Raw genomic sequence first — 24,159 nt, 5'->3', positions numbered from 1 at the left:
GGCTGCTCTTCCAGAGGTTCTGAGTTCAATTCCCAGCAACCACATGGTGGCCCAAAACCATCTATAATGGGATCTGGTGCCCTGTCTGGCATGCAGGTGTACATGCAGATAGAACATTAAATCAATCAATCAATCAATCAATCAATCTTTTAAAAAAATTACTAACAATGGGATGTGAAAACAATCTGCCCGTGTCATCACTCTATTGATCAGCCAGTGTCCCTTTCCTCCGTCACTGCATGCTTGATTGAAGAGAATGACCTTTCGTGAACAGATGACGACCATTCTCCAGCCAAGGGTTTAGAAAATAACTGTGCTCTCCTGCTGGAATTCCAAACAATCTCTCAAGAAATATTGATAGTAACAGGACACCATCAAAATATATCCATGGCAGCTATGTAATTTGTATGTCTCATGAAAATTCAGTGAATACAGTTCTCAAGCTAACATGATGAATCACCTCCAACCTCTATTACCAATATTAAATAATTCTTCAAATTTATAATGTAGCAGCAACATACATGAAAACACCCCCTGTACCATGTAGGAAGGATGCTGAAGAAGGCATCATGGGAAAATGCAGCTGTGCCTTTACATAAGTGTGTTTTCTCGAGGGAGTCTGACTCTCCAGTCTGCAGCACCACACAGTTTCTACATCAAAAGAATAAGAGTGTTCCACCGCACATAGCTGTGCACTTGAACAGTGACGATGGAGACGAGAATAGTGTTTCCTTTAGTGCTGGCAATAAGCCCTTACTACAGTGTAAGTTCCAAAATAAGAGGCTTGGTGAGCATTGGTGCACTGAACTGAAACACTAAGCCTAATAGTTATAAGTCAATAATTCCATCTGGTCTTGCTGTTTTTACTCTACAGTTGCCTAAACCCTTAAATTGTTCAGCAGAACTTTTCCAGTATCAACACCTAACAGAATTCAAGCAGAACCCAGTGAATTTTGCACATCTAAGCTTATTGCCCAGCAGCCCCACCAGATCTGAGCCACTGTCTTAGTCATTGTTCTGTTGCTGTGAAGAGACCCCATGACCAAGGCAACCATAATGAGAGAAAACATTTAATTGGGGGCTGGCTTACAGTTTCAGAGGTTTAGTCCGTTAAACCATGGCAGGAAGCTTGGCAACATGCAAGCAGACTCTAGGAACTACATTCTGATCAGACAGAGGGAGGAGGGACGAAATAGTCTTTTGAAACTTCAAAGCCCACCCTCAGTGACACACATCTTCTAACAAAAGGCCATACCAATTAATCCTTCTAATCCTTTCAAATAGTGCCACACCCTCATGACTAAAGTATTCACATATATGAGCCAGTGGATCCTATTCTCATTCAAACCACCACAGCCAGGTGCATTAAAAACAAAAACAAGACTGCTGAACTGTCTCTTTAACTCTATATAGAAATAGTTGTCCTTAAAAACAAAATTTCAAGCTTGTGTTAGAAAATATCAACATTTGCCAAATTGCCACTCCAATAAATGAAAGATACTCTGTTCTCAGAGAAATCTGCATGCAATGGTCCACCATGTCTCTGTAGCACACCTTGGGCCAATGAGCTCCAACAGTGTGGTGCCTGTACTTCTGCAACCGCAGGGTCACTCTCCACACCAGCACCACTGCCACCTTGGGCATGTCAGCCTCAACTCTGCTAGCCAGTAGGTCTTTTCTGAAGTGTGCGTCATCAAACAGTCCATTTACCATCTTCACAGGCTATCTTTTCTTAGTTTTAAGCTGTATGATGGAGAAGATATTGAAAAGCCCAGCCCAAAATTAAGAATAAAGTGACGAGGAGCTAGACCTGGTTTTATGTAGTGCCAGGGAGTAAACCCAGAGCTGCATGCCCCCAAATTATGTCACTCTGGCTGTCTTAGAATTCACTATGTAGATCAGACTAGCCTCAAACTCACAGAGGTTTGCCCAACTCTGCCTCCCTAGTGCTGGGGTTAAAGATGTACTCCACCATGTCAAGTGTTATTTATTTTATTTAATGTGTGTGAGTGTTTTGCCTGTTTGTCTATATGGACACTACATTTGAGTGTAGCGAATTGAATCCAGGTCCTCTGCAAGAGCAACCTGCTGAACCATCTCTCCAGTGCCCAAACCTTTTTTTTTTTAAGTAAAAGAAAAATTTTTTCAAGTACATGTTTTTTGCAAAAGTCTAACCTGTGAGGCTAGAGAGATGGTTCAGGGGGTAAGAACACTGGATGTAAAAGCAACAGGATTGGAGTCAAATCTCTAGCACCCCATAAGAGCCAGGCATGGCCATTCAAATGTCCAACTACAGCATTGGGGAGCAGAGACAGGGAGATTCTGGGAGGTCTCTGGACAGCCAGCCTCATAAAACAGTGAGCTTCAGACCCTGCCTCAAAACTATTAAGGTGGAGACTGATAGGGGACATAGTGATGGTGTGGTCTCTCCATGTACACATGTGCGCAGCTGTGTGTACCTGCCTCAGAGAGAGAGAGAGAGAGAGAGAGAGATGAATGAAAGAAAGGGCTGGAGAGATGCTCAGTGGGTAAGAGCACTGACTGTTCTTCCGAAGGTCCTGAGTTCAAATCCCAGCAACCACATACAAGGTGGCCCACAACCAGCCATAATGAGATCTGACGCCCTCTTCTGGAGTGTCTGAAGTCAGATACAGTGTACTTACATATAATAAATAAATCTTAAAAAAAAAAAAGAAAAGAAAAAATTCCAAAAAGGTGGAGAGCAACAGACGATGCTTGACCTCAACATCTGGCCTCCATGCAGGTGAGCACACACTCATGACACACACATGCATGTATCACATGTACACACATGCATATGCCACAGACTAGATCCCTACCCAAACTGCATCTTTTAAAGGAGTGAATTTTTATGTGATTTACATATAAATAAATTAAATCAATGGCATAGTCTCCTGCATGCAACTGTTTAAAAGAAGGGACATTTGGGGACATGGCTCAGTTGATAAAGTGTTCATCTACCATCACACAACAGGGCATGGTGGCACACTTCTGTAACCCCAGACTTGAGTAACTCCCTACTGCTACCTACTAAAACTGTTTATATTCTAGGACTTGAAACTGGGATCCTAATAATATTTATTTATTTGTTTGTTTGTTTGTTTTTGGTTTTTTGAGACAGGATTTCTCTGTGCAGCCCTGGCTGTCCTGGAACTCACTCTGTAGACCAGGCTGACCTAGAACTCAGAAATCCACCTGCCTCTGCCTCCCAGGTGCTGGGATTAAAGACATGCTCCACTACTGCCTGGCCTAATAATTATTTTCAAGTGGCTTATATCTTTGTTGATTCTCTATAGTGACCCTTAATCTCACCAACCCCTTATATTCATGACTACCCACAATGAAGATCTCCCCTCTGTAGACTTGCCTATCTATTTATTCATGCATCCAGTATCTGGGACAGGGTCTCACTGTATTCAAGACTAGCCTGGAATTCACTATGCTCCCATGCTGGCCTTAAACCTGTGACAATCTTTATTCTGCCTTTAGCCTCTTACTTAGGGTCTCACTATGTAGCCCTAGCTAGCCTTGAACTTACTATGTAGACCAGATTAGCTTAGTCTCTCAATTACAGTGCACCACTATGGCTCACTTAGAATTTCCTCTTTTGTTTTTGTTTTTGTTTTTGAGATAGTTTTAGCAAGTTGGTGCAACTGAGCCTTACCCTAGCCTCTGAATTATTAGGAAAAATTCTCAGGGGTTATCTTTGGAAAGAGCCAGTGTAGGCAGAATATTGTCTCTTTTTGATAATGTATAAAGAAAAGCCCCACCAGGCAATGATAATCCCAGCGCTCAGGAGGCAGAGCCAGGTGGATCTCCAGTCATGGTGGCACACCCCTCTAACCCCAGCACTCTGGAAGCAGAGGCAGAAACAAAGTCAATTTCTGTGAGTTCGAGGCCAGCCTGGTATACATAGTGAGTTTCAAAACAGCCAGAGCTATGTAGAGAGACTCTGTCTCAAAAACATTATTTTCATTTTTTTTTTAAAGCCAGAAATACGATTCACACATTTCTACTAGAATTAGGATGTGGAAAAACACTGTCTTTAACCATATCCTTTTATTAAGCTATTTGCATACTTTCATGGGGCTTGGTGATAAGGGAGTTCTCACCCCACCCCCACACAACACCCCTGACAGAAAGGAAAGTGGGTTTCATTCAGCAAGTGTTGCAGTGACTAGGGTAGGTATCCCAATGCAGGCTAATAGAATCTATGGCAGAGCCAGATCGCCCACTAATGAAACGGAGGACAGTGTTGGGATGCAAGGGAACAGCGTTGAAACTTGTGCCTGAGTCTTTTCCAAAAGGCAGGTAGCGGCCCTTGTCCGTCATGAAGATCATCTGCTTCACGTACGATTTGTACTTGCCAGACACCTGGATCACAGATTCCCCGGGGTGCAGAAAGATCTCCTCCAGGTCTCCCTGTGTGCCACCTACATAGTCACTCCACACTGTGCCATAGCGCACCTGGAGACTGGAGGCAGGGGTGAGAAGAGAAGGAGGAACACATTGAACATGATTGTCAAAATTCAAGACCAGGCTGCCGAGATGCCTCAGCTGGTAGAAACGCTTGCTGCCAAACCTGACAACCTAAGTTCAACCCCTAGGACCCACATGTGGAGGGAGAGAACACCACTCCCACATGGCTTCCACGTGCACAATGAGGCGTTTGAACACCCACACACATTGTGCACACCAGCATAACAAATGAAAAAAGATTTCTGGCCTGGAGAGATGGCTCAGAGGATAAGAACAGTGACTGCTCTTCCAGAGATCCTGAGTTCAAATCCCAGAAACCACATGGTTGCTCACAACCATAATGGGATCTGATGCCCTCTGCTGGTGTGTCTGAAGAGAGCAACAGTATACTCGAATATATAAAAATAAACAAATAAATCTTAAAAAAATAAAATCAAATCAAGACTTTTTCGTCTACATGCTGAGAACTTCAGGCTGGTGACAAATTCCATATGTTATAAAGGCTGCGTGAGCCCTAGGAGACCATGCAGAGAATCCCAGCCTCTCTTTTTAATGGCAAATAGGCTTGTGGAACGAAAGTTAGTTTCTCAGAGTCACTTAGACAACAAGAGTCTGAGTTTGCCCACAATACACACTTCAAAGAGGCCTGAGGATTTCAAACACCAGAAGACTGCCCAGGCCAGACAGGGAAGAGACAAGCCAACAACTGGCTCATGGTTCAGAACATGGAACAGAAAGAAATACATTTGGCTCTTCATGTGATGAAAGTTTCCAGCTGGAGGGTGGGATAGGACTATTCCAGGACAGACAACAAGCAGAGACAAAGGATGCTCAACAGAAATGTTGGAAATAGGTTTAAACCAAAGGTGAAATCCAACCCAGGTAATGTAAGGCTCCTGGGTGTTTGTGATTACAAGGTGCCAAGGTGTGCACAGGTGCGATCCAAGGCCAGTGAGAACTTTCCAACTTAGCAAGGTCCCAGACAGATCCCAGCGTACAGAAACGCAGACTCTTACCCTACGATGTAGTATCTGTTGACCCGGACACGGAAGGCGGTGATGGGGCCGTCCAGCTGGTTTCCAGAATGAGAGAATCGCTTTCCTCCTTTACCTCCATACTCTCCACTGTAAGAGGAGGTCCTGGACTGAACTAGAGGGGAAAGAAAGGCCTGGAGGCACGGATGCTCTGGGAGCACAGCTGTTCCCCATACCCTCCTGCCTCCCACCACCCAAGCCAGCCTCTGACAATCCTGGCCAGCGGCAGTGGCAGTACACGGGCTGCCTTCCCATGATCTCCCTGTGGCATTTCACTTACTGGAATTAGCAGAGGCCGAGGCACAAAGAAGGACTAAGAGGGCGACGGCCAACATTCTGAGGCTGCGGTGGGGAGAAAGTTAAAAAGAAAGCTCATTCCGTGATGTGGTTGTGGCTACTCTTCTCCAGATCCAAAAGAGAATCCTAACTTCCTTTCAGTCTGTCCAGCTGAGTCAAGCCTTCCTCCATCCCCGCACAACGCACAAGAGAGCTTTCTGAAGAGGAAGGAAAGGCCATCTCCAGAGTCCTGAGGCAGTTGAGTTGATGAAGCAAGAATCTGAGCAAAACCCACCTGAAGTCATCTGGTCTATGAAGTATCTGAGGCACACTTAAGTCTCTAGCATCATTCTACTCTTAAATCAAGGCAAAGAAGATTTTAGAGGTGCCTCCATGTCACCTTGGGAGCAAAGGAGATGACAGAAGACACTGTGCCAATGACAAGGGTCTGAGAAGACCTGGTGGAGCTGAGAGAGGCTAATAGGAGGGATATATGTGAGCTCAAGACATCAGATCCCAGGCAACTTGTCTGTGTATCATAACCCTGTCTCCACCAGCCAAACTGTCCATATCCACCCCCCCCCAAGCATCCCTCAGCCAAAACCAGACATCTTTGCACTCCAAAGCAGCTCACATCCAGGAGCTGATACCCAAGTCTCCCCTGCTACAGTCCAGGCGTTGTCTTTTCTAGTTCATATCTGAGTATCTTCCAACTTACCTTTCCCCTAGAAGTTGCAGATGCTAGTCTTCTAGAAATTTCCAGAGCTTTTATACCAGGTCCAAGCCCTCCCACTGTTCTTTATCCTGTGAACCTCACCTGCTGAGCAAACATGATCAGCTTCTTAGGGTCAGGTGTCAAGCAGGCCTGGAACATCTTATCCTGCCTCTCCCGCAAGGGTTACAGGTGGCAAGGTGGGGTCCACGCTAGACAGTGTGCCAGGTTTGTGAAGAGACAATTTGCTAAAAGTCCACCTGAAGGGTGGGGAAAGCAGTTAGTATTTAAAGAGTGTGATTAATCCAGACATGGTGGCTCATGTCTGTAATACCAACATTTGAGGGGTGGGGAGAGGGTCATGAGTTCAAGGCCAGGCTGGGCTGTAGATGAGACCCTGTCTGAAAGCCCAAACAAACAAATGAAAATGTAATCCAAGAGGCTCAGAGATCTGTAGGTATTCTTCCCCGAGAATCAGTCCTTGCCCTAGGTCAGTCCCAAGAACTGACCCCAGGTAACTGTCAACCTCTCCAGTCATTTGTGATACATCTTCTCCCAGAAAACAAAATCACTTTCAACTCTGAGCAGTGCCAAATATTTGCCTGATAATTTTTCTCTATTTGTTGGTATTATATTATGAAAAAAATCTAATTATAAAGTTTAAAAAAATAAATAGTGAGCACCTATATCGCAAAGTCTGATGTTATTAATGCTTTGCCGTGCCTGGGCTATCTGTCCTTCATCCTTACATCTACCCATCCTCAGTCAGACACCTCTCAAGTCTTTTTTTTCTCTGAGAAGCGGAGCCTGGGGCTACAGGTGGGCAGTCCAATGGGCATGTGGGAAGCAGAGGGACAGAGTTTATACAAGTCCTCCTCTGCGAATACTTAGACGCTCTGTGAGGACTCGACCCTCAGGACCTCCAGGCACCATGGTTATATATCACCAGAGTGAGCTGTCCCTTTCCTTGGGTCTGAAACACCTCAGATCAATGCTGTGGATTTCTTCCTCCTTTAGGTCCCTTCCAAGGCTGATTTCCTCCTCATCTAAAGTCCCTAGACCTGGCCCCTAAGCACTAGTACTTGAGACCCTGCTAGACTAAGCCCTGTGACCCCTGAGTCACCAGGACCTTCCCGCAGAGAGGTTGGAGCCTAGGGAGGAGCTAGAATAAGCAATGTCAGTCCTTAATGACCCGCAGTCAGGAATCCAGAGCATACGCCCTTTGCCTTGCAGGCTCACCATCTGGGACTGAAAACTCATCCCAGATAGCTACAGTCCTGCCCTGAGGAACCAGAAATAGGGCAGGGCTCCTGGTGATAATAGATCCCAGGAATAGAGCCAGACAGCCACCACTATTCCACCTCCCCCTCCTCTCCTCTTCTCCAAGTTCAAGAGTATCATTGGCCTCACTCCCATCGTTTTCTGTCCATTGTGCTGCTTTTCGCTCCCATTCTGCATATGTGCTGATGTTCCCCACATTTCCGACTCTAAGGTCCTTTGTATTTATTCTTTCCCTTCCCTGGACATAGCCACTGGAGTTTTCACTTCCTTACTTAAGCCCTCCCTCTAGCCTTTTTCCTCTCAGTGTCATCTCTCTCTTTTCGTTATTAGGGGCACATCATACACAGTCTGATACCAAACCCTGGGAGGATGTGCTTGTATTTCTTACATGACATACCCAGGACCTTTGGGACAGAAGTGTACCTAACTTGTCACAGTTTCAATCTATTGCTCTCACTCTTCCTATGCGGAGTCAGGAGCGCCCCACCTCCTCAACCTGGTTCTGAGGTTCCCTTACAGCAAGTCCTTCTTCCCGAAGTCTAAGAGATTCCTCTGGTGGGACGTATCTCAAAATCCCTCCCTGGTCTGTTCAGAGACAAGGAGGTCATCACAAAGCTATGGTAGGTAACTCTAGGATTTCATCTGAGCTGGTGACTGAGGCATCCAAGGTCAGGGAAAGTCTACAGGGTAGACTCACAGGCTGCTGTCTCAGCAGCCTCCGTTGTCTGGCTGCTTTACCTGTAACCCGGGTTCCATCCAAAGCCCACTTGCCCACTAATTCTAGATGATGTGCTATAAACCTCACCTTGTCCCTGGTTCTACAATGAACAGCCAACACCTTCCAAAGCTTTCTGCTACTGCAGGGTTACTGACATTCCTCCTTTTCCTCTGTTCCCTTGGTAACGAAACAAACAGCCTATGTTGATGACTATGTTGGAGACCCCATTTTGCCAGAGAGGTAGCAAGGGAGCCAACAACCTACTTCAGAAACCTTCTGTTCCAATGAGAGGAATTGGACAAATTGATGTTAGTATAAAATATGTCAAAGCTATGAAGCAATGAAAGAAGTGGGGGGTGAGGGTATGGAGGGCGTTAGGGGAGCAGGGAAAGCGGGCTGTGGAGCTGGGAGGTCTCTCTGCTCAGATAGCGACGGGGAAGACACTAGACTAATGTGACAAGAGAAAAAGTGGGAGTTTGTGTGAACACTGATCCATATAGAAACTTCAAACCTGGGCAGCGAGTGTGTGAATCTGAAGAGCAAGGGGGTGGGATGATGGTGGTGTGCACAGGAAGCCAGCAGGAGGTGCCTTCTCACCTGGTGAGAAGCCGGTGATGGCCGCTGGTGACAGCTGGCAGCCCCTGCAGGCAGGCATACAATGTTGGGGTTAGGAATTTGGCTGCTATACTGTGTAGAGTATTTTTATTTGAAGGTGTGAAGAAATACTCTCCGGATTTTGGTAAAGCGGAGGAGGGACTGGGTAAAGTAAAGGGGGGACTGGAAGGCGTAAATAAAGTGGCATGATTCTCTCTCTATTTCACTGTTTCTCCCTCCCTTCTTGAATTGCCATGGAGACCAGAGTCTGCCTAAGAGAAGCAGCCCCATCCTCTTGGTGCAAACTCAGACCCCATGATGGAAGTCTACCTCGCACTCTACCAGAAGTAAAAATGACAAGTTTAAAGACATTGCTTGACTTTGTTTGCGATCCTAGCCCTAGGCAACTACACTTCATTTCATCAAACATTATAAGTGAGGCAAGATAGGAAGACAGAGAATTAAGGGGACAAGAGAAAGGAAGAGCCCCCCCACGCTCTTGGATCTCATTTAAATTTCCCATTGGTGGGCTGATGAGATGGATCAGTGGTTAAGAGCACTGGCTGACTGCTCTTCAAAGGTCCTGAGTCAAATTCCCAGCAACCACATGGAGGCTCACAACCATCTGCAATGGAATCTGACGCCCTCTTCTGGTGGGATGATGGCAACTACAGTGTATTCATACACATAAAATAAATAAATCTTTTTTAAAAAAAATTCCCAGGTTAAGAGTCAAGAAATTTGACAAAACTGATCAAATCCCACAAGTCTCTAGGAACTATTCTCTCTTCTCTTAGAAGGATCATAAACAGGATTATTAAAGCAGCTAGCCAGCCATGTTTAAGAGCAAAACATGTCTTATCCTTCTGTGTCCTGTGTATAGTAAGAATTCTTTAATCTTTAAACATCTAATTACATTCTTTGAAGAATATAAACTAAATGCCACTACTGGTTTTTTATAGTGTGTGTGTGTGTGTGTGTGTGTGTGTGTGTGTGTGTGTGTGTGTATGAGCAGTCTGGCTAGACTGTCTTGCCAGGGAGCTTTCAGGATCTTGCTGTCTGTATCCTCCATCTCTGGGGTTACAGGCAGATGTGGCCCTGCCCTCGCCCATCCCCAGCTTGTATGGTTACTGTCCAGGCAGCCACACCGGTACCTCATCTCGGCTAGAACTGATTTTTTGCAGTATAAGTCAAGGGCCCAACTGTACCTGCGTACAGGTCTTGGAGGACACCTCAAATTTCACAAGGAGCTTGCATGGCTGAGTTAGCTCACCACTGCTCACCACCAGCAGTGCTTTCTCTCTTTAATTTTTAATTTTTAAATTCGGAGTTTTGAGACAGGGTCTCATGGAGACCAGGTTGGTCTCCAACTCATGATGAAGGTGATCTGGTACCCCACCTCTGCCTCCCGAGTGTGGGGTTTTATAAGCATGTACCGCCATGCCTGGCCTCTTTGGGATGTTTTCTAGGATCCCTTGAGTTTGATGGTGAGCTTTTCTTGGCTAATGATTATGTGACCATTTTATTCTGATTTTTTTTGTTTCCTGAGACCACCTAGTGTGCAATGAGCCACGTGTGCTGAAATAGCATTCATAGAAGGATTTTCCTACCTACCCCATCCCTGCTTCAGGTGAAACAATTGCAGCTGTCAGAGAAGATGTGGATATGACAAGTGACCCATCTATGTCTTAGCTGTGTTTTTACCTTCAGTAGAGTCAGAAATCCACTCAAGGCTCTTGGTGAGGTCAGCCAACTCTAAGAACATTTACTTAAATTTTCTGTACGTGTGTGTGTGTATGATGTGTGTGTATGTTTGTGTATGAGGGCATGTGCCTGCCACAGGGCTTATATCACTCTTCACCTTCTACCTTGTTTGGGACAGGATCTGTCTTCTGCTTTCTGCAGACTGGCAGCCCCATGGGCTTCCGGATTGCCAGGATAGGAGCAGGGGTGGTGGTTATCTTTCCCTCTTACCTTTCTTATTTTTCTTTTTTTTTTAAAGTTAGATATTTTCTTCATTTACACTTCAAATGCTATCCCAAAAGTTCCCTATACCCTCCCCGCCCCCCCCCCCCGTCCTGCTCCCCAACCCACCCACTCCTGCTTCCTGGCCCTGGCATTCTCCTGTACTGGGGCATATGATCTTTCCAAGACCAAGGGCCGCTCCTCCCATTGATGGCCTACTAGTCCATCCTCTGTTACATATACAACTAAGGACACAGCTCTGGGGAGTACTGGTTAGTTCATATTGTTGTTCCTCCTATAGGGCTGCAGACCCCTTTAGCTCCTTGGGTACTTTCTCTAGCTCCTTCATTGGGGGCCCTGTGTTCCATCTAATAGATGACTGTGAGCATCCACTTCTGTATTTGCCAGGCACTGGCATAGCCTCACAGAAGACAGCTATATCAGGGTCCTGTCAGCAAAATCTTTCTGGCGTATGCAGTAGTGTCTGGCTTTGGTGGCTGTATCCCTCTCACCTTCCTGCAGGAAGGCAGAGATACATTTGCATCTGTCTCTGCCTCAACCTTCCAAGTGCTGAGGTTAGAAGGCGTGTGCCGCCACACAGCTGTGCTGGGGTTAGAAGGCATGTGCCACCACACCCAGCTATTTTAATTTATTTTGTGCATATGAGTGTTTTGCCTGCATTTCTGTACCACGGGCCTGCCTGGTCCCCAGTGCCTTGGAGATCCTGGTGCTTGTAGAGATTGTAACAAGGAGCAAAGAACTTTAGAGGATTGAGCTGTTTCAGGAACGCATTGAATAACCTCACCTTTGGCAATGCTTCTAATTCAGAAGCTGCAGAACCTCCAGTCCCAACTCCCCCAGAAACTCCATCTCTGCGTCTTTCGCCCCCACCACTGGAAAAGACATGGCACTTTATTTAGTGTGTGTGTGTGTGTGTGTGTGTGTGTGTGTGTATGTGAGTGCACATACCTTCCACATGCATGCCCATGCTGTGGTGTGCTTGTGGAGGTCAGAGGCCAACTTGTTCTCACCTTCTAAACATACAAGTTCTGGGACTGAGTTTAGTTTAGCAGGTGTGGCAGCAGGGTGCCCTCATCCTCTGAGCCATCTTGCCAGTTTACAATCTCACTTTCATATCTCTCTCATCACCCCTCCTTTTTTTTATTATTATTTTTTTTTATTTTGAGGCAGGGTCTCACTGCATAGACCAGGCTGGCCTGGAACTCACAGAGATCTACCTGCCTTTGCCTACCAATTGCTGAGATTAAAGGTGTGCACTACCACACCCATCATAAAGACCAAATGTTGCCACATATCAGTCAATCTACTCCAGACATCAAGAAGATGCTGTAATAGCAGACATAGGATGCAGATGCGTCGAACTCAGCTCTTCCGTGTGCTCTGGGAAGCTGGAGAGATGATGGCTCCTCGGCTAAAAGCATTTGGCTGTGCAGTCCTAATGATCTGAGTTCCAGATCTATTCAGAAAGCTGTCTCCTGACATTCGCACACACACACAAACACGCACACACAAACACGCACACACAAACACGCACACACAGACAGACAAGTACACAGGGAGAGATCGACTTTTTAAAAGGTTCACGGCAAAAAAAATCACAGGCAAAAAAAAAAAAAAAGGCTTGGTCCTCTTTACTGGAAGGGTGCTTTCCTTGGTATCCCATCATTGTATGCTGAATCACAGTCACCTGTTGTTTGGCTGTGCACAGACTAACTCTGATTCCGTGAAAGCCATCAACGCACTTAGGCAATGTTGGCTCTAGGGTCTAGAGGTCGTCTCCATCTGCACAAGTTGGCTGAAGAACTGGTCTCTAACTTTAACATGAAAGTTTCCTTCGGGATGTAGAGGATGTGATTTGTAGCCCACAAAATGAAATCCCAACATGAGATCAGTGTTGTAATCTTTCTAGGAGAAGTGGAATCCTGAGCAGCCCTAGAGACGTTTCAGAGGTAGAAAGTGCAGGACAGACTGTAACTCAAGGATAATGGGTTCTGGCCCCAGGGTTGTAGTGGAGAGGGGAAAGGGAAGGGGAAAGGAAGAAGCCTTGTGAAGGACAGGACCACTGGGCTCAGCAGTTAAGAGTTCTTGCTGGCCCGGCAGTGGTGGCGCATGCCTTTAATCCCAGCACTTGGGAGGCAAGGGGAGACGGATTTCTGAGTTCGAGGCCAGCCTGGTCTACAGGGTGAGTTCCAGGACAGCCAGGGCTACACAGAGAAACCCTGTCTCGAAAAACAAAACAAAACAAGAGTGCTTGCTGTTCTCATAGAGGATGTGAGTTCATTTCCCAGCACCCACATGGGGTGGTTCACAACCTCCTGTAACTCTAGCTCCAGGGCTGGTATCCTCTATCCTCCAAGGATGCCTGTGTGTGCATCTACTCACATACATCTCTCTCTCTCTCTCTCTCTCTCTCTCTCTCTCTCTCTCTCTCTCTCTCTCATACACACACACACACACACACACACAATTTTAAGAAAATAGGACTACTGATTAGTTACTTAGTTAATTTATCTCATGCAACAAAATATCTAATAAAAGCAACATAAAGAAGCAAGGAAATAAATAATTAGGCTTACTGTCTCAGGGATATAGTCTGTCTTGACAGGGAAAGTATGATAGTAGCATATTGTGTCCACAGTCAGGAAACAGAGAGACTTACCTGCTGGTGCTCAATTATCTGTCTGTCTGTCTGTCTGTCTGTCTGTCTATCCATCCACCTGTGCATCCATCCACCCATCCATCCATTTATCTGTCTGTGCATCCAGCCAGCCAGCCAGCTATCTGTCTGCCTGTCTGTCTATCTGTCTATCTTGTATACATGTGCATGCCACAGCATGAAGGAATTTTCTCTCTCCTTGTGCAGTGTGGGAATCAAACAGGTTATCAGAATTGGCGGCAGACACCACCTTGCCGGACCCAGCTGCTGCTCAGTTGTTTCTCTTTTTTATTCAGCCCATGGAATAGTGTCACTCACGATTGGGTCTTTTCACCTCAGGGTAACCTGGAAACTTCCTTGCAACTATGCCTAGAGGCTTGTGCCATGGCGACTCCAAATCAAATCAAGATTAACTCTTGCGACTCTCAACATTAAAAGACAACGCAGAGACATTTTAGGCTTGCCAGGACCCTGTCGTATATGAATTCCAGAGTTTGGTTTGAGAGCTAAGCCACTTTACATAGGCTCATATGCTGAAGAGATTAAGTGAACAGCAGTAGGCTTTACAAAGCCTAAAGATTCACTGTTAGCAGCCCCAACCTGGACAATTCCCAACTGGATAAGCCTTCTGCCCACTCTGCAGCAGAACGATAAGATTGGCATTAGATCCCCTCACCCAGAGGTTATAGGGATATTACTTCTAGCCTGAGTCTTCAGAGATCTTCACAGAGATGCTTGTGAGCTGCAGCAACTATAGTGCTGGCTGAGTCACAGTCAGAGGTCCCAGCTCCTCAACTTGAAAGATCCTAATGTCAAGGAATACCAGCTACTGGACATCAGCTAAGTACAAATCTCTCTTATTGGAATCCACGAGATTTCTTTTTCTCTTTCTCTCTTCCCTTCCCTTCCCTTCCCTTCCCTTCCCTTCCCTTCCCTTCCCTTCCCTTCCCTTCCCTTCCCTTCCCTTCCCTTCCCTTCCCTTCCCTTCCCTTCCCTTCCCTTCCCTTCCCTTCCCTTCCCTTCCCTTCCCTTCCCTTCCCTTCCCTTCCCTTCCCTTCCCTTCCCTTCCCTTCCCTTCCCTTCCCTTCCCTTCCCTTCCCTTCCCTTCCCTTCCCTTCCCTTCCCTTCCCTTCCCTTCCCTCTCTCTCTCTCTCTCTCTCTCTCTCTCTCTCTCTTTTTCCAAGACAGGGTTTCTCTGCGTAGCCCTGGTTATCTTGGAACTTACTCTTTAGACCAGGATGGCCTCAAACGCAGAAATCTGCCTGCCTCTGCCTCCCAAGTGCTGGGATTAAAGGCGTGTGCCACCACTGCCCTGCGGCTTCTTCTTCTTCTTCTTCTTCTTCTTCTTCTTCTTCTTCTTCTTCTTCTTCTTCTTCTTCTTCTTCTTCTTCTCCTTCTCCTTCTCCTCCTCCTCCTCCTCCTCCTCCTCCTCCTCCACCACCACCACATTCTTCTTTTTTTAGATTTATTTATTTATTTTATGTATATGAGTACACTTCGATGTCTTCAGACACACCAGAAGAGGGCACCAGATCCCATTACAGATGGTTGTGAGCTACCATGTGGTTGCTGGGACTTGAACTCAGGACCTCTGGAAGAACAGTCAGTGCTCTTAACCACTGAGCCATCTCTCTAGCCCGAGATTTCTTTTTAAAGTACATTTATTTATGAGTGGTTGTGAGGCCCATGTGGTGATCAGAGGACAAGCTCTGGGAATCAGTTCTCTTCTTTCAGAATATGGTTGTAGGGATCAAATTCAGGTTGTTAGGTTTGGCAGCAAGAGCCTTTACCCACTGAGCAACTTGCTATCCAAGATTTACCGGAAATTTTCACATGTGATGGCAAAGGCCTGTAACCCAGATATTAGGGATGCTGTCCCAGGAGGAACAGCTAAAACTACCCTAGGTGAAAGAAAAGTTTAAGGCTAGCCCAAGCAACCTAGTGAATCCTAAAAAAAAAAAGTTGGAGTTGGAGTGACAGCGGAGTTTATCAGAAAGCGAAGTGCTAAGGGATAAACTTGCAATCCCAGACCTGGGCATAGAGACAGGGAATCCCTGGGTTGAATGTCAGTCAGCCTAGCCTGCTTGGTGGTCTAGGCTGGCCACTAGTTTCCACATGAATGTGCTCACACACACACCCACACATGTGTCCCTGTGCAAACACACACATGCTTACACAGTAAGAGAAGGGAAATAATAAAGAGAGTGTGGAGATAGCATAGTGGGAAAGAGCTTTGTCTGGTATGTGGAGGGTTTCAGGTTCAATCCAAAGCAGGGAAGATAAAAACCATGGATATTCTTTAAGCTCTCCAGACACAGAGGTCTGGAGAGATGGCTCCGTGGTTGAGAGCACAGGCTGCTCATCCAGAGAACCCAGGTTTGAGTCCCAGCACTCACATGGCAGATCACACCTGTCTGTAACTGGCCTCTGAAGACACCAGGTATGCCCGGGGTGCAGAGAAGTATGTGCAAAGCTCTCATATATCTAAGCTAAGTGAAACTAAGCTAAGCTAAACTAGACTAGACTAAACTAGTCTAAACTAGACTAAACTAGTTTGCCGCATGCTGAGCAGCGTTGCCTACACTTTCAGAAACCATTGGGAACACAGAGCACTGCTGAGTGGAAGTCCGTTCAAGTGTATTCTAGCCCTGTGTATTCAAGGCTGTTTGAAAAGCTGTTTGGAGCCCTGTACATAGTTGGTTCCAGAGCAGCAGGGCTTGATAGGCAGGCCCTGTGTCAAGACAAACAAAGCTAACCTTGAACAGAAATCTTGTTGTTGGAGCACCACTGGGGGAGGGATGGGGGAGGAGAAGTGCATCTGTAGAGTGATTTACTCCAGTAAAGCCACTAGAAAGGCAGGGTGTGGCCTTCAGGGGACAAGCTAAGGTTCTCCCAACATGTCAGCTCCAAGGGCTCAGCTGAGGCTGGAGACATGGCTCAGTGCATAAAGGCATTTGCTACTGAGACTAATGACTTCGGTCACAGTTGCACGTGCACAAACACACACACACACCACAGATGAAAGAATTGTGGAATGAATAGGGGTTGGGGAGATGACTCAGTGGTTAAGGACCCCCATTGATCTTCCACAGGACCCAGGTTTAATTCCCAGCACCCCCATAGTGGCTTGGGACTGTTTCAGGGGATCTGATGCCTGCTTTTGGCCTCTGCAGGCACCAGGCATGCATATGGTGTACATATGCAGGCAAAATACCCATACACACGATTTTAAAATTTCTATTATCTATTTAATAGATAAATATGACATTAAATATGTTTTTTAGACCTTAATCTATTTCTATATGGAAAGAAGGCTTTATTTACTATCTTGTTTATTTATTTTCAGAAAGTGTATTTCAGACTGGCCTCAGTTACATTAGGCATCCAATATGGGCAACGAGTTTCTGCTGTCTACCACCACGGATGCCAAGAAGATTTTACTGGGGGGAAATTCCATTAAATACAACCTTGTAGTTTTATCTCTTTTAGAGGCTATGTCACAGGTAGCGATAGCGCATTATAAGTGACACCAGAATGACAAATTCCCTCATTACACAGGGAAACTGACTGCCAGATGGACAGCATTCCAGGAAGTCACAGAGATGCAGTAATGCTTGCCCCATGTTTAGATGCCCATGCTATGCAGAAGCAGGGGATACAGACTGAAAATGGCTCCAGGGGAACATGAGATTCTGGTGCCCTAAGAAGACCGGGGAAAAATTATTAAAGTACCCTGCGACCCATGACCTCTGGAAAGAGAGGCATTAGACACCACCCAGGGTGTGGAACCAAGACACCACCTTACCCTACCCAGTTCAAAGCAGAGAGGTGGCCCCAGGAGAAACTGGGAGTTAGATTTTACTCAGATGCCTCCCCCAAAAGGGTACATATATATCCAAATGTTTGCCACCATTTTCTCAACTATTCTACCAATGGAAGTATCAGAGCAAGTTGTTAAAACCTTACTAAAGAGAATCACTCCTCATTTTGAACTTCCCAAATCTCCCCAAAGTGACAACAGACCTTCTTATGGTTTAATAAGCTAAGAGATTTCACAGGCTTTCAACATAACTTTTGGCACCCTCCATCTGGAAGTTGTTGAAAAGGCAAACTCACAAATGATGTCAAGAAACCTCTGAAACAGGCTGTGTTTACTCCTGTCTTAGTTAAGGTTTCTATCACTGTGGTAAAAATGCTATGATGAAAAGCAGCTTGGGAAAGAAACTTTATTTTATCTTCCATTTCCATTTCCAGTTCACACTCCATCACCAACAGAAGTCCAGACAGGAACTCAAGGCAGGAACCTAGAAGCAGGAACTGGAGACCATGGAGGAGTGTTGCTGGCTGGTTCCCCATGGCTTTCTCAGCTTCTTTTATAGCACCTGGGACCTCTAGCTCAGTGATGCCATTGCCCACAGGGAGCTGGGCCCTCTCCTACCAAACACCAGCCAAAAAGGAAAAAAATCGCACCACAGTCTTGCCCACAGGACAATGTATTGGGGGACATTTTCTCAGTTGAGGTTCTTAACTCCCAAATGACTCTAGCTTGTGTCAAGCTGACATAAAACCAGCCTCTGCCACTTCCTGTTGCCTAGTGAATAATTAAAGTCAGAGGCCAGTGCAGTGGCTCAGCCATTAAAAGTATTTTCTTCGTGGAGCTCAATCTCTGGACCCCACAGTGGAGAGAGAGAACGGACTTCCGAAAACATGTCCTCTGACTCTGCCCCCACACCTACTACCAATACTGCTACTGGAACTCTTAAGTAAAGTGCAATTAAGGAAAACAAAATCACTCCTAAAGCTAACAGTGACTATGGCCTTAATGAGGATCTTTATGTTTGACCGTAAAATTATTGAGGCCGGGATTCATGTAACCCACCCTGGCCTTATATTCACTGCAGGATTGAGGGTGGCTTTGAACTCTTCATCGCCCTGCCTCTGCCTACTAAATGGTGGGCTTAAAGAATGGTTTCACTACAGCAGACTACAAAAGGCTTCTTCTAACCTATGACCTAATAATGACAATCTGTTTAGTACAAATATAGCATGCCTTGTTTGAATATGGTGACATGGGTCAGAGCGATGGCTCAGCAGCTGCCAGTACTCACTGCTCTTGGGGAGAACCCAGCTGCGCATGGTGGCCATAAACACCTATAACTTCAATTTTAGGGGACCCAACACTTTCTTCTGATCTCTTTGGGCCTAGGCATGCACATGATGCACATACATGCATGCAGACAAAACACGCATACACATAAACTAATTTAAAAAAAAAATCTTTGAAAAAAAATCAAAAATAGAGTATGGTAATGAAGTTCTTCCAGATCCTGATGGTAAAGCCAGTGAGCCACATACGTGCCTGGGAGGCCATATGGTTAAAAACCCAGAAAAGGAGTCCTCACCTACACGATGCTCAACAGGGGGAAGCATTTGCTGAGCAAGCCTATCATTTGAATCTCATCCTGGGAGCCCATGATGGGAAGTTGTCCTATGACCTCCACACATTGTGACAGTCACACATCTTCACACGCGCACACACACACACGCAGTACATGTATATACATATACATCATATACATATACATACACATAAACTAGAGCCTTCAATGAGGAGGCTCTTCTTCCTGTATGGAAAGACCTTCCTTGCCAGGTCTTCTTGATTCCCCCTGCCCATCCCAGTCTTTGTTATTTAAGCATGGAAGCTAAGCACTCCACTCTATCTCTCTATGCTTTTCATTCACTAGATTACCTTGATCCCATGGTGGAAGGAGAGAATTGACTTCCCACGTATTTCTGTAATCAAGGCAGGCCTTGAATTATTAATTTTCCTGCCTCAGCCTCCCAAGTATCTGGAGTGACAGTCTTGCACTACCAGTACTGGTTTTCAGGGATATTCTTCATGGGTCCATGTACAACCTTAGGCTAAGTGTACATATGTTTGCAAACCATTAGCAGACTGAGAAGTTCTCTTCAACCAAGCGGAAAAGTTGCCTTGAGTTCGGAGATTGTGAAGACAGGAGTCACTCATCTATCTGTTGGTAGTGAGGACCTTAGTTCATGGTTTTTTTTTTTTTTTAAGTTTATGTGTATGAGAGTTTTGCCTGCATGTGTGTCTGAGCCACGTGAATGCAGTTCCCTCAGAGGCCAGAAGAGAGCATCATCTCCTTGGAACTGCAGTGACAGAGGGTTTGACCACCATTTGGGTACCTGGTCCCTTTGGAAGAGCAGCTGGTGCTCTTAACCACAAAGCCTTCTCTCCAGCTCCTTTATGTTCGATCTAATTTGCTTGTTTTGTTTTACTTTGCGACAGGATCTCATGTAGCCTGGTCTGGCTTCAAACTTGTTAGATAACCGAGAATGACCTTGAACTCCCGATTCTTGGGAGTGCTGGGATGGCAGGCCTGAGCTACCACACTCCACTCTGATTTATGTCTCTGGGAAGACATGCATTTGAATGCCACAATGTGTGTTGGTGAGAGAACACCTTGCAGAGTCAGTTCTCTCCTTTCAGTAGGTAGGGTGTGAGGATCGAACTCAGGTTGTCAGGTTTGGCTGCAAGCTCCTTGAGCTGTTGAGCCACCTTGCTGCCCCTTTCTTTGGTGTTCTTTGAGGCACTGCTAATGGAATAGTATACATTCAACAACTGCATATGTGTATGGTTTCCCTCTGATCTAGTTGACCACCAGATTTCTGCTTAGAATGACTCTTTTGGATTTTGTCATATTTTCAGCAGATTGACATCAATATGTCTTTAAACTTTTAAAATTGCTTAGCCCAATTTCACTAAATCTTGTTTATTCTGAGACAAATTCCCTTTAAACAGGCATGGAAGTATGCTAAAGACGTCAGCAAAGATGAGATGGCTGTTGGCTGTGTATTTCTAATGTCTCTTGTCTGCCTGGTGGCTGTCCCCTTTATAAGGTCGTGGCTGACTCCAGCTCTTGTGACTCATCAACGACGAACGGTGGGAGTCATCCACTCTTCCAACAGCCTTAAGTGCTTCCCCGTGCCTTATAAATATCACTCCCAGCCATGGCAGAAATCCTCAGCATATTCTGCGGCTAAACTCTGATTAATGGCTGTGCTCTATGGATCTGAGAATTTTAGAGGCTAACCGTAAATATAAGGGAAGATATTTTGAATCATCTGGCTCCACTTTACTAGGGAAACAAAAGCATTCACTTTACTGACATGGGAATTTGCCTGGGGAGATTCTCAACACTTAGGATGGATGCTTGCTACCAGATCTTCTTCAGCGGTACTTGTAAAATAAGCAGGCTTGGGATCACTGTTCATTAGACCTGGAGACTTGGAATTAGACAGCTTACATTTGGTGGCACCACAATGCCTTATGGTTAGCAACTCCTGGCTGACATTGCTGCAGGATGCACGAGGTAGGTGTGTTTTCAGATGCCTGTGGTAGCAGGGGTGCTGGCTGAAAACTACAACCCACCCTGGGGATCCTCGAGGTGGGCAAAAGAAGTCTGTTTTCACTGCCATGACCATTAAGCATCTAATTTTATTTCTTAACTAAGCATATAATAGGCAATTTAACATACAGAGCTTTCAACTGTGCACAAAGGATCCTTGCTGGTATCGTTCTGCAGACTTTACTACTAAACTCAGAAATGAAGTTAGGCACAGTCAGTCATCTTTTGGCAGTAGCCCCAGGCTGTCTGTCTTATGTGCATTTTTTTTTTTTAAATAAAAGAAAGCATTTCCTTTGAGGCTCTCAGTTTCAGAGGTTCCATGACCATCACTTGTGGGTCCCGAGGACTGAACTTAGGCTGCCAGGCTTGGTGGCAAGTGTCTTACTTGTTGAGCCTCGCACTTCCCACCTGACCTCCTACAGCACACGCCTTAAGTTTCAGTCGGTTATTAGAATCATGGTTCTCAGTGGAAAAGAGTGTATCTACTTTCGGGTGTTAGCCTTAGGATTACATGTAACAATCTGCTGTGTGCTTGACTGTCTGAATAATCTTAAGAATGGCATCTTTTCTTCCCAGTCTACTGAATGATGAAGCTCTAGTTTCTAAGCTTGGACCTTCTAATGTCCCTTATATCAGGCAGGGTCCCTGCATAGGCGTGGTCTATATTTTCTGTTTGGCTTAAAGAAGCCTCAAAAGACTGACTTCCAGCCATTGTCAAACCCTGATTTAAAGGATCCAAGTCTCAGAGAGGTGAAATGAAAGAAAGGGCTATTAAGGTAACATGGTCCGGAAAGAGAACTATACACATGCGTGTGCACACACACACACACACACACACACAGTCTAGTTACATCTCTCTGAGAGTCAAAAATTAGTATTCCTATGAGTATCAGTGTATGCCTGGTGCCCTTGAAGTCCAGATGAGGGCATTGGATCCCCTGGAACTGGAATTACAAATGGCTGTGTTATTTGTACAAGCAGTTCTTAACCACCGAGCCATCTCTCCAGCCCTTGAGAATCAAGAATTTTGAGAAATAAGGTTAAATATAGCTAATAATCCACGCACAAAGTCAGAATGTGTCCGTGTGTCCTCTAACATACTATGCTGCAGGACCAGGTCAGTTATCCTACCAGAGAGAGTTGTCTTTGGCAATTTCCTTCTAGACTCAGTTGATAGAGTGCTTGCATAACATGTAGACCTAGCATTCGTAAGGCCAAGGATTTATTCCCTAGTGCAGTCTGGCCTTATGCCCATATCTGTAATTCTGTAATTCTAGCACTTGGGAGGCAGAGGCTGGAGTATACAAAGTTTAAGGTCATCCTCAGTGTGGTGGTTTGAATATACTTGGTCCAGGGAGTGAGTGGCACTATTGGGAGGTGTGGCCTTGTTGGAGGAATTTCATCACTGGGGTGGTGTGTGTGTGTGTGTGTGTAAGTCTTTAAGACCTTCCTCCTCGCTTCCTTTTTTTTTTTTTTTTTCGGTTTTTTGAGACAGGGTTTCTCTGTATAGCCCTGGCTGTTCTGGAACTCACTCTGAAGACCAGGCTGCCTCAAACTCAGAAATCCACCTGCCTCTGCCTCCCAAGCGTTGGGATTAAAGGCGTGTGCCACCACTGCCTGGCCTCTTCCTAGCTTCCTGAAAGATAGTTTTCTACTGTTTGCCTTCAAAGAGGAACAAGATGTAGAACTCTCAGCTCCTTTTCCAGCACCTGCCTGAATGCTGCCATGCTTAATGTCTCAATGATAATGGACTGAACCTCTGAACCTGTAAGCCAGTTTCAGTGAAATTATTCTGGGAAGTGTTTTCTGAGAGCACAAAGAGGCTGTGTTCCAGAGATCGCTGAGATTGTACCTCAGCTTCAGCTGGATTTGGTAACATGTAAGAGTCACCCAGGTGGTACTGGTTTTGAAGGCATGAAGGGGTCATGAAGAACAGCTGAGGCTTGGCACTATGAGAGGCCAGGGAAGGCCATTGGTGAAGGTGCAGCCTCAGTTGCAGTTGATGACCCAGAACTGAAGGCGTCATGCAGAGGAGTTGAGGCTGGGCACCATGAAGGGAGCCTCTGAGAGGCTACTGGTGAAGCCTATTTGCAGTGAGAAACCCCATCATGTTAGAGATGCCAGTACCATGGGATGACCATCAGGAACAGCAGCAACAGTGGAGTAGAATCAACCAGACCCTGGAATGCTACAGAGGGCAAAGCTAGAGATATGACCCAAGCCCTTTGGAGGAACCCAGAAGATAATTGGTGGGTACCAGACATTGGAACAAGAAGCTGTAACTTCAATGTTGCCTTGGAGACGCCAAGATGTTTGAGATGCCAGAGTCATGGGATACCTGTTATGGAAAGCTACTAACAGGGAGTGGAACAAGCCACCAAAGAGAGTTGTGCTGCATTCAACAAAGCAGAAAGGAGTTGGATATCAGATGTGGAGATGTTGAATTTAGAGTTTTCCCAGCTGGTTTTTTGGTCTTGCATTGGTCCAGTATTTCCTCAGTATGAAGCTTTGGAATGATAAGGTATATCCTGTGACGGTGGAGGTATGTGATCCACTTTTTTTTGATTTTATAAGGGATTACAATTAAGCGATTGGATGAATCTCAGAAGAGACTTTGAATTTTTACAGACTATGGGACTTTTGGAGTTGGACTAAATGTATTTTTTATTATGCTTTGGCTAAGTCTGGCCCCCAGAGACTTGTGTGTTTGAAGAAGATTATGGGACCAGGGAGTAGAATGTAGTGGCCCAGGGAGTGGCATATTAGGAGGTGTGGCCTTTTTGGAGTAGGTGTGGCCTTGTTGGAGGAAGTGTGTCACTGTGAAGGTGGGCTTTGAGATCCTTCTCCTAGCTTCCTGGAACTCAGTCTTTGTCTTTGGAAGACCTCCTTCTCCATTACCACAGCTGCCTGGATGCTGCCATGCTTCCTTCCTGCATTGATGATAATGGACTGAAACTCTGAGCCTGTAAGCC

The 24,159-nt window shown here is 45.6% G+C and overlaps 1 protein-coding gene across 1 annotated transcript; it reads right to left on the bottom strand.

The window, feature by feature from the left end:
- Nucleotides 1–4,179: 4,179 nt before the first annotated feature.
- Nucleotides 4,180–5,869, bottom strand: Zg16 (zymogen granule protein 16). Its single transcript, XM_021169201.3, has 3 exons — nt 5,815–5,869; nt 5,517–5,649; nt 4,180–4,495 (listed from the first exon to the last, which is right to left on the bottom strand). Exons 1-3 carry the CDS (start codon nt 5,867–5,869, stop codon nt 4,180–4,182), a joined length of 504 nt encoding a protein of 167 aa, XP_021024860.1.
- Nucleotides 5,870–24,159: the final 18,290 nt, after the last annotated feature.

The sequence above is a fragment of the Mus caroli genome, unplaced genomic scaffold (genome assembly GCF_978045245.1).
Source record: "Mus caroli unplaced genomic scaffold, Mus_caroli_1 scaffold_8, whole genome shotgun sequence".
In the NCBI taxonomy this organism is placed as follows: domain Eukaryota; kingdom Metazoa; phylum Chordata; class Mammalia; order Rodentia; family Muridae; genus Mus; species Mus caroli.
This window is presented reverse-complemented; position numbering and strand designations above follow the sequence as displayed.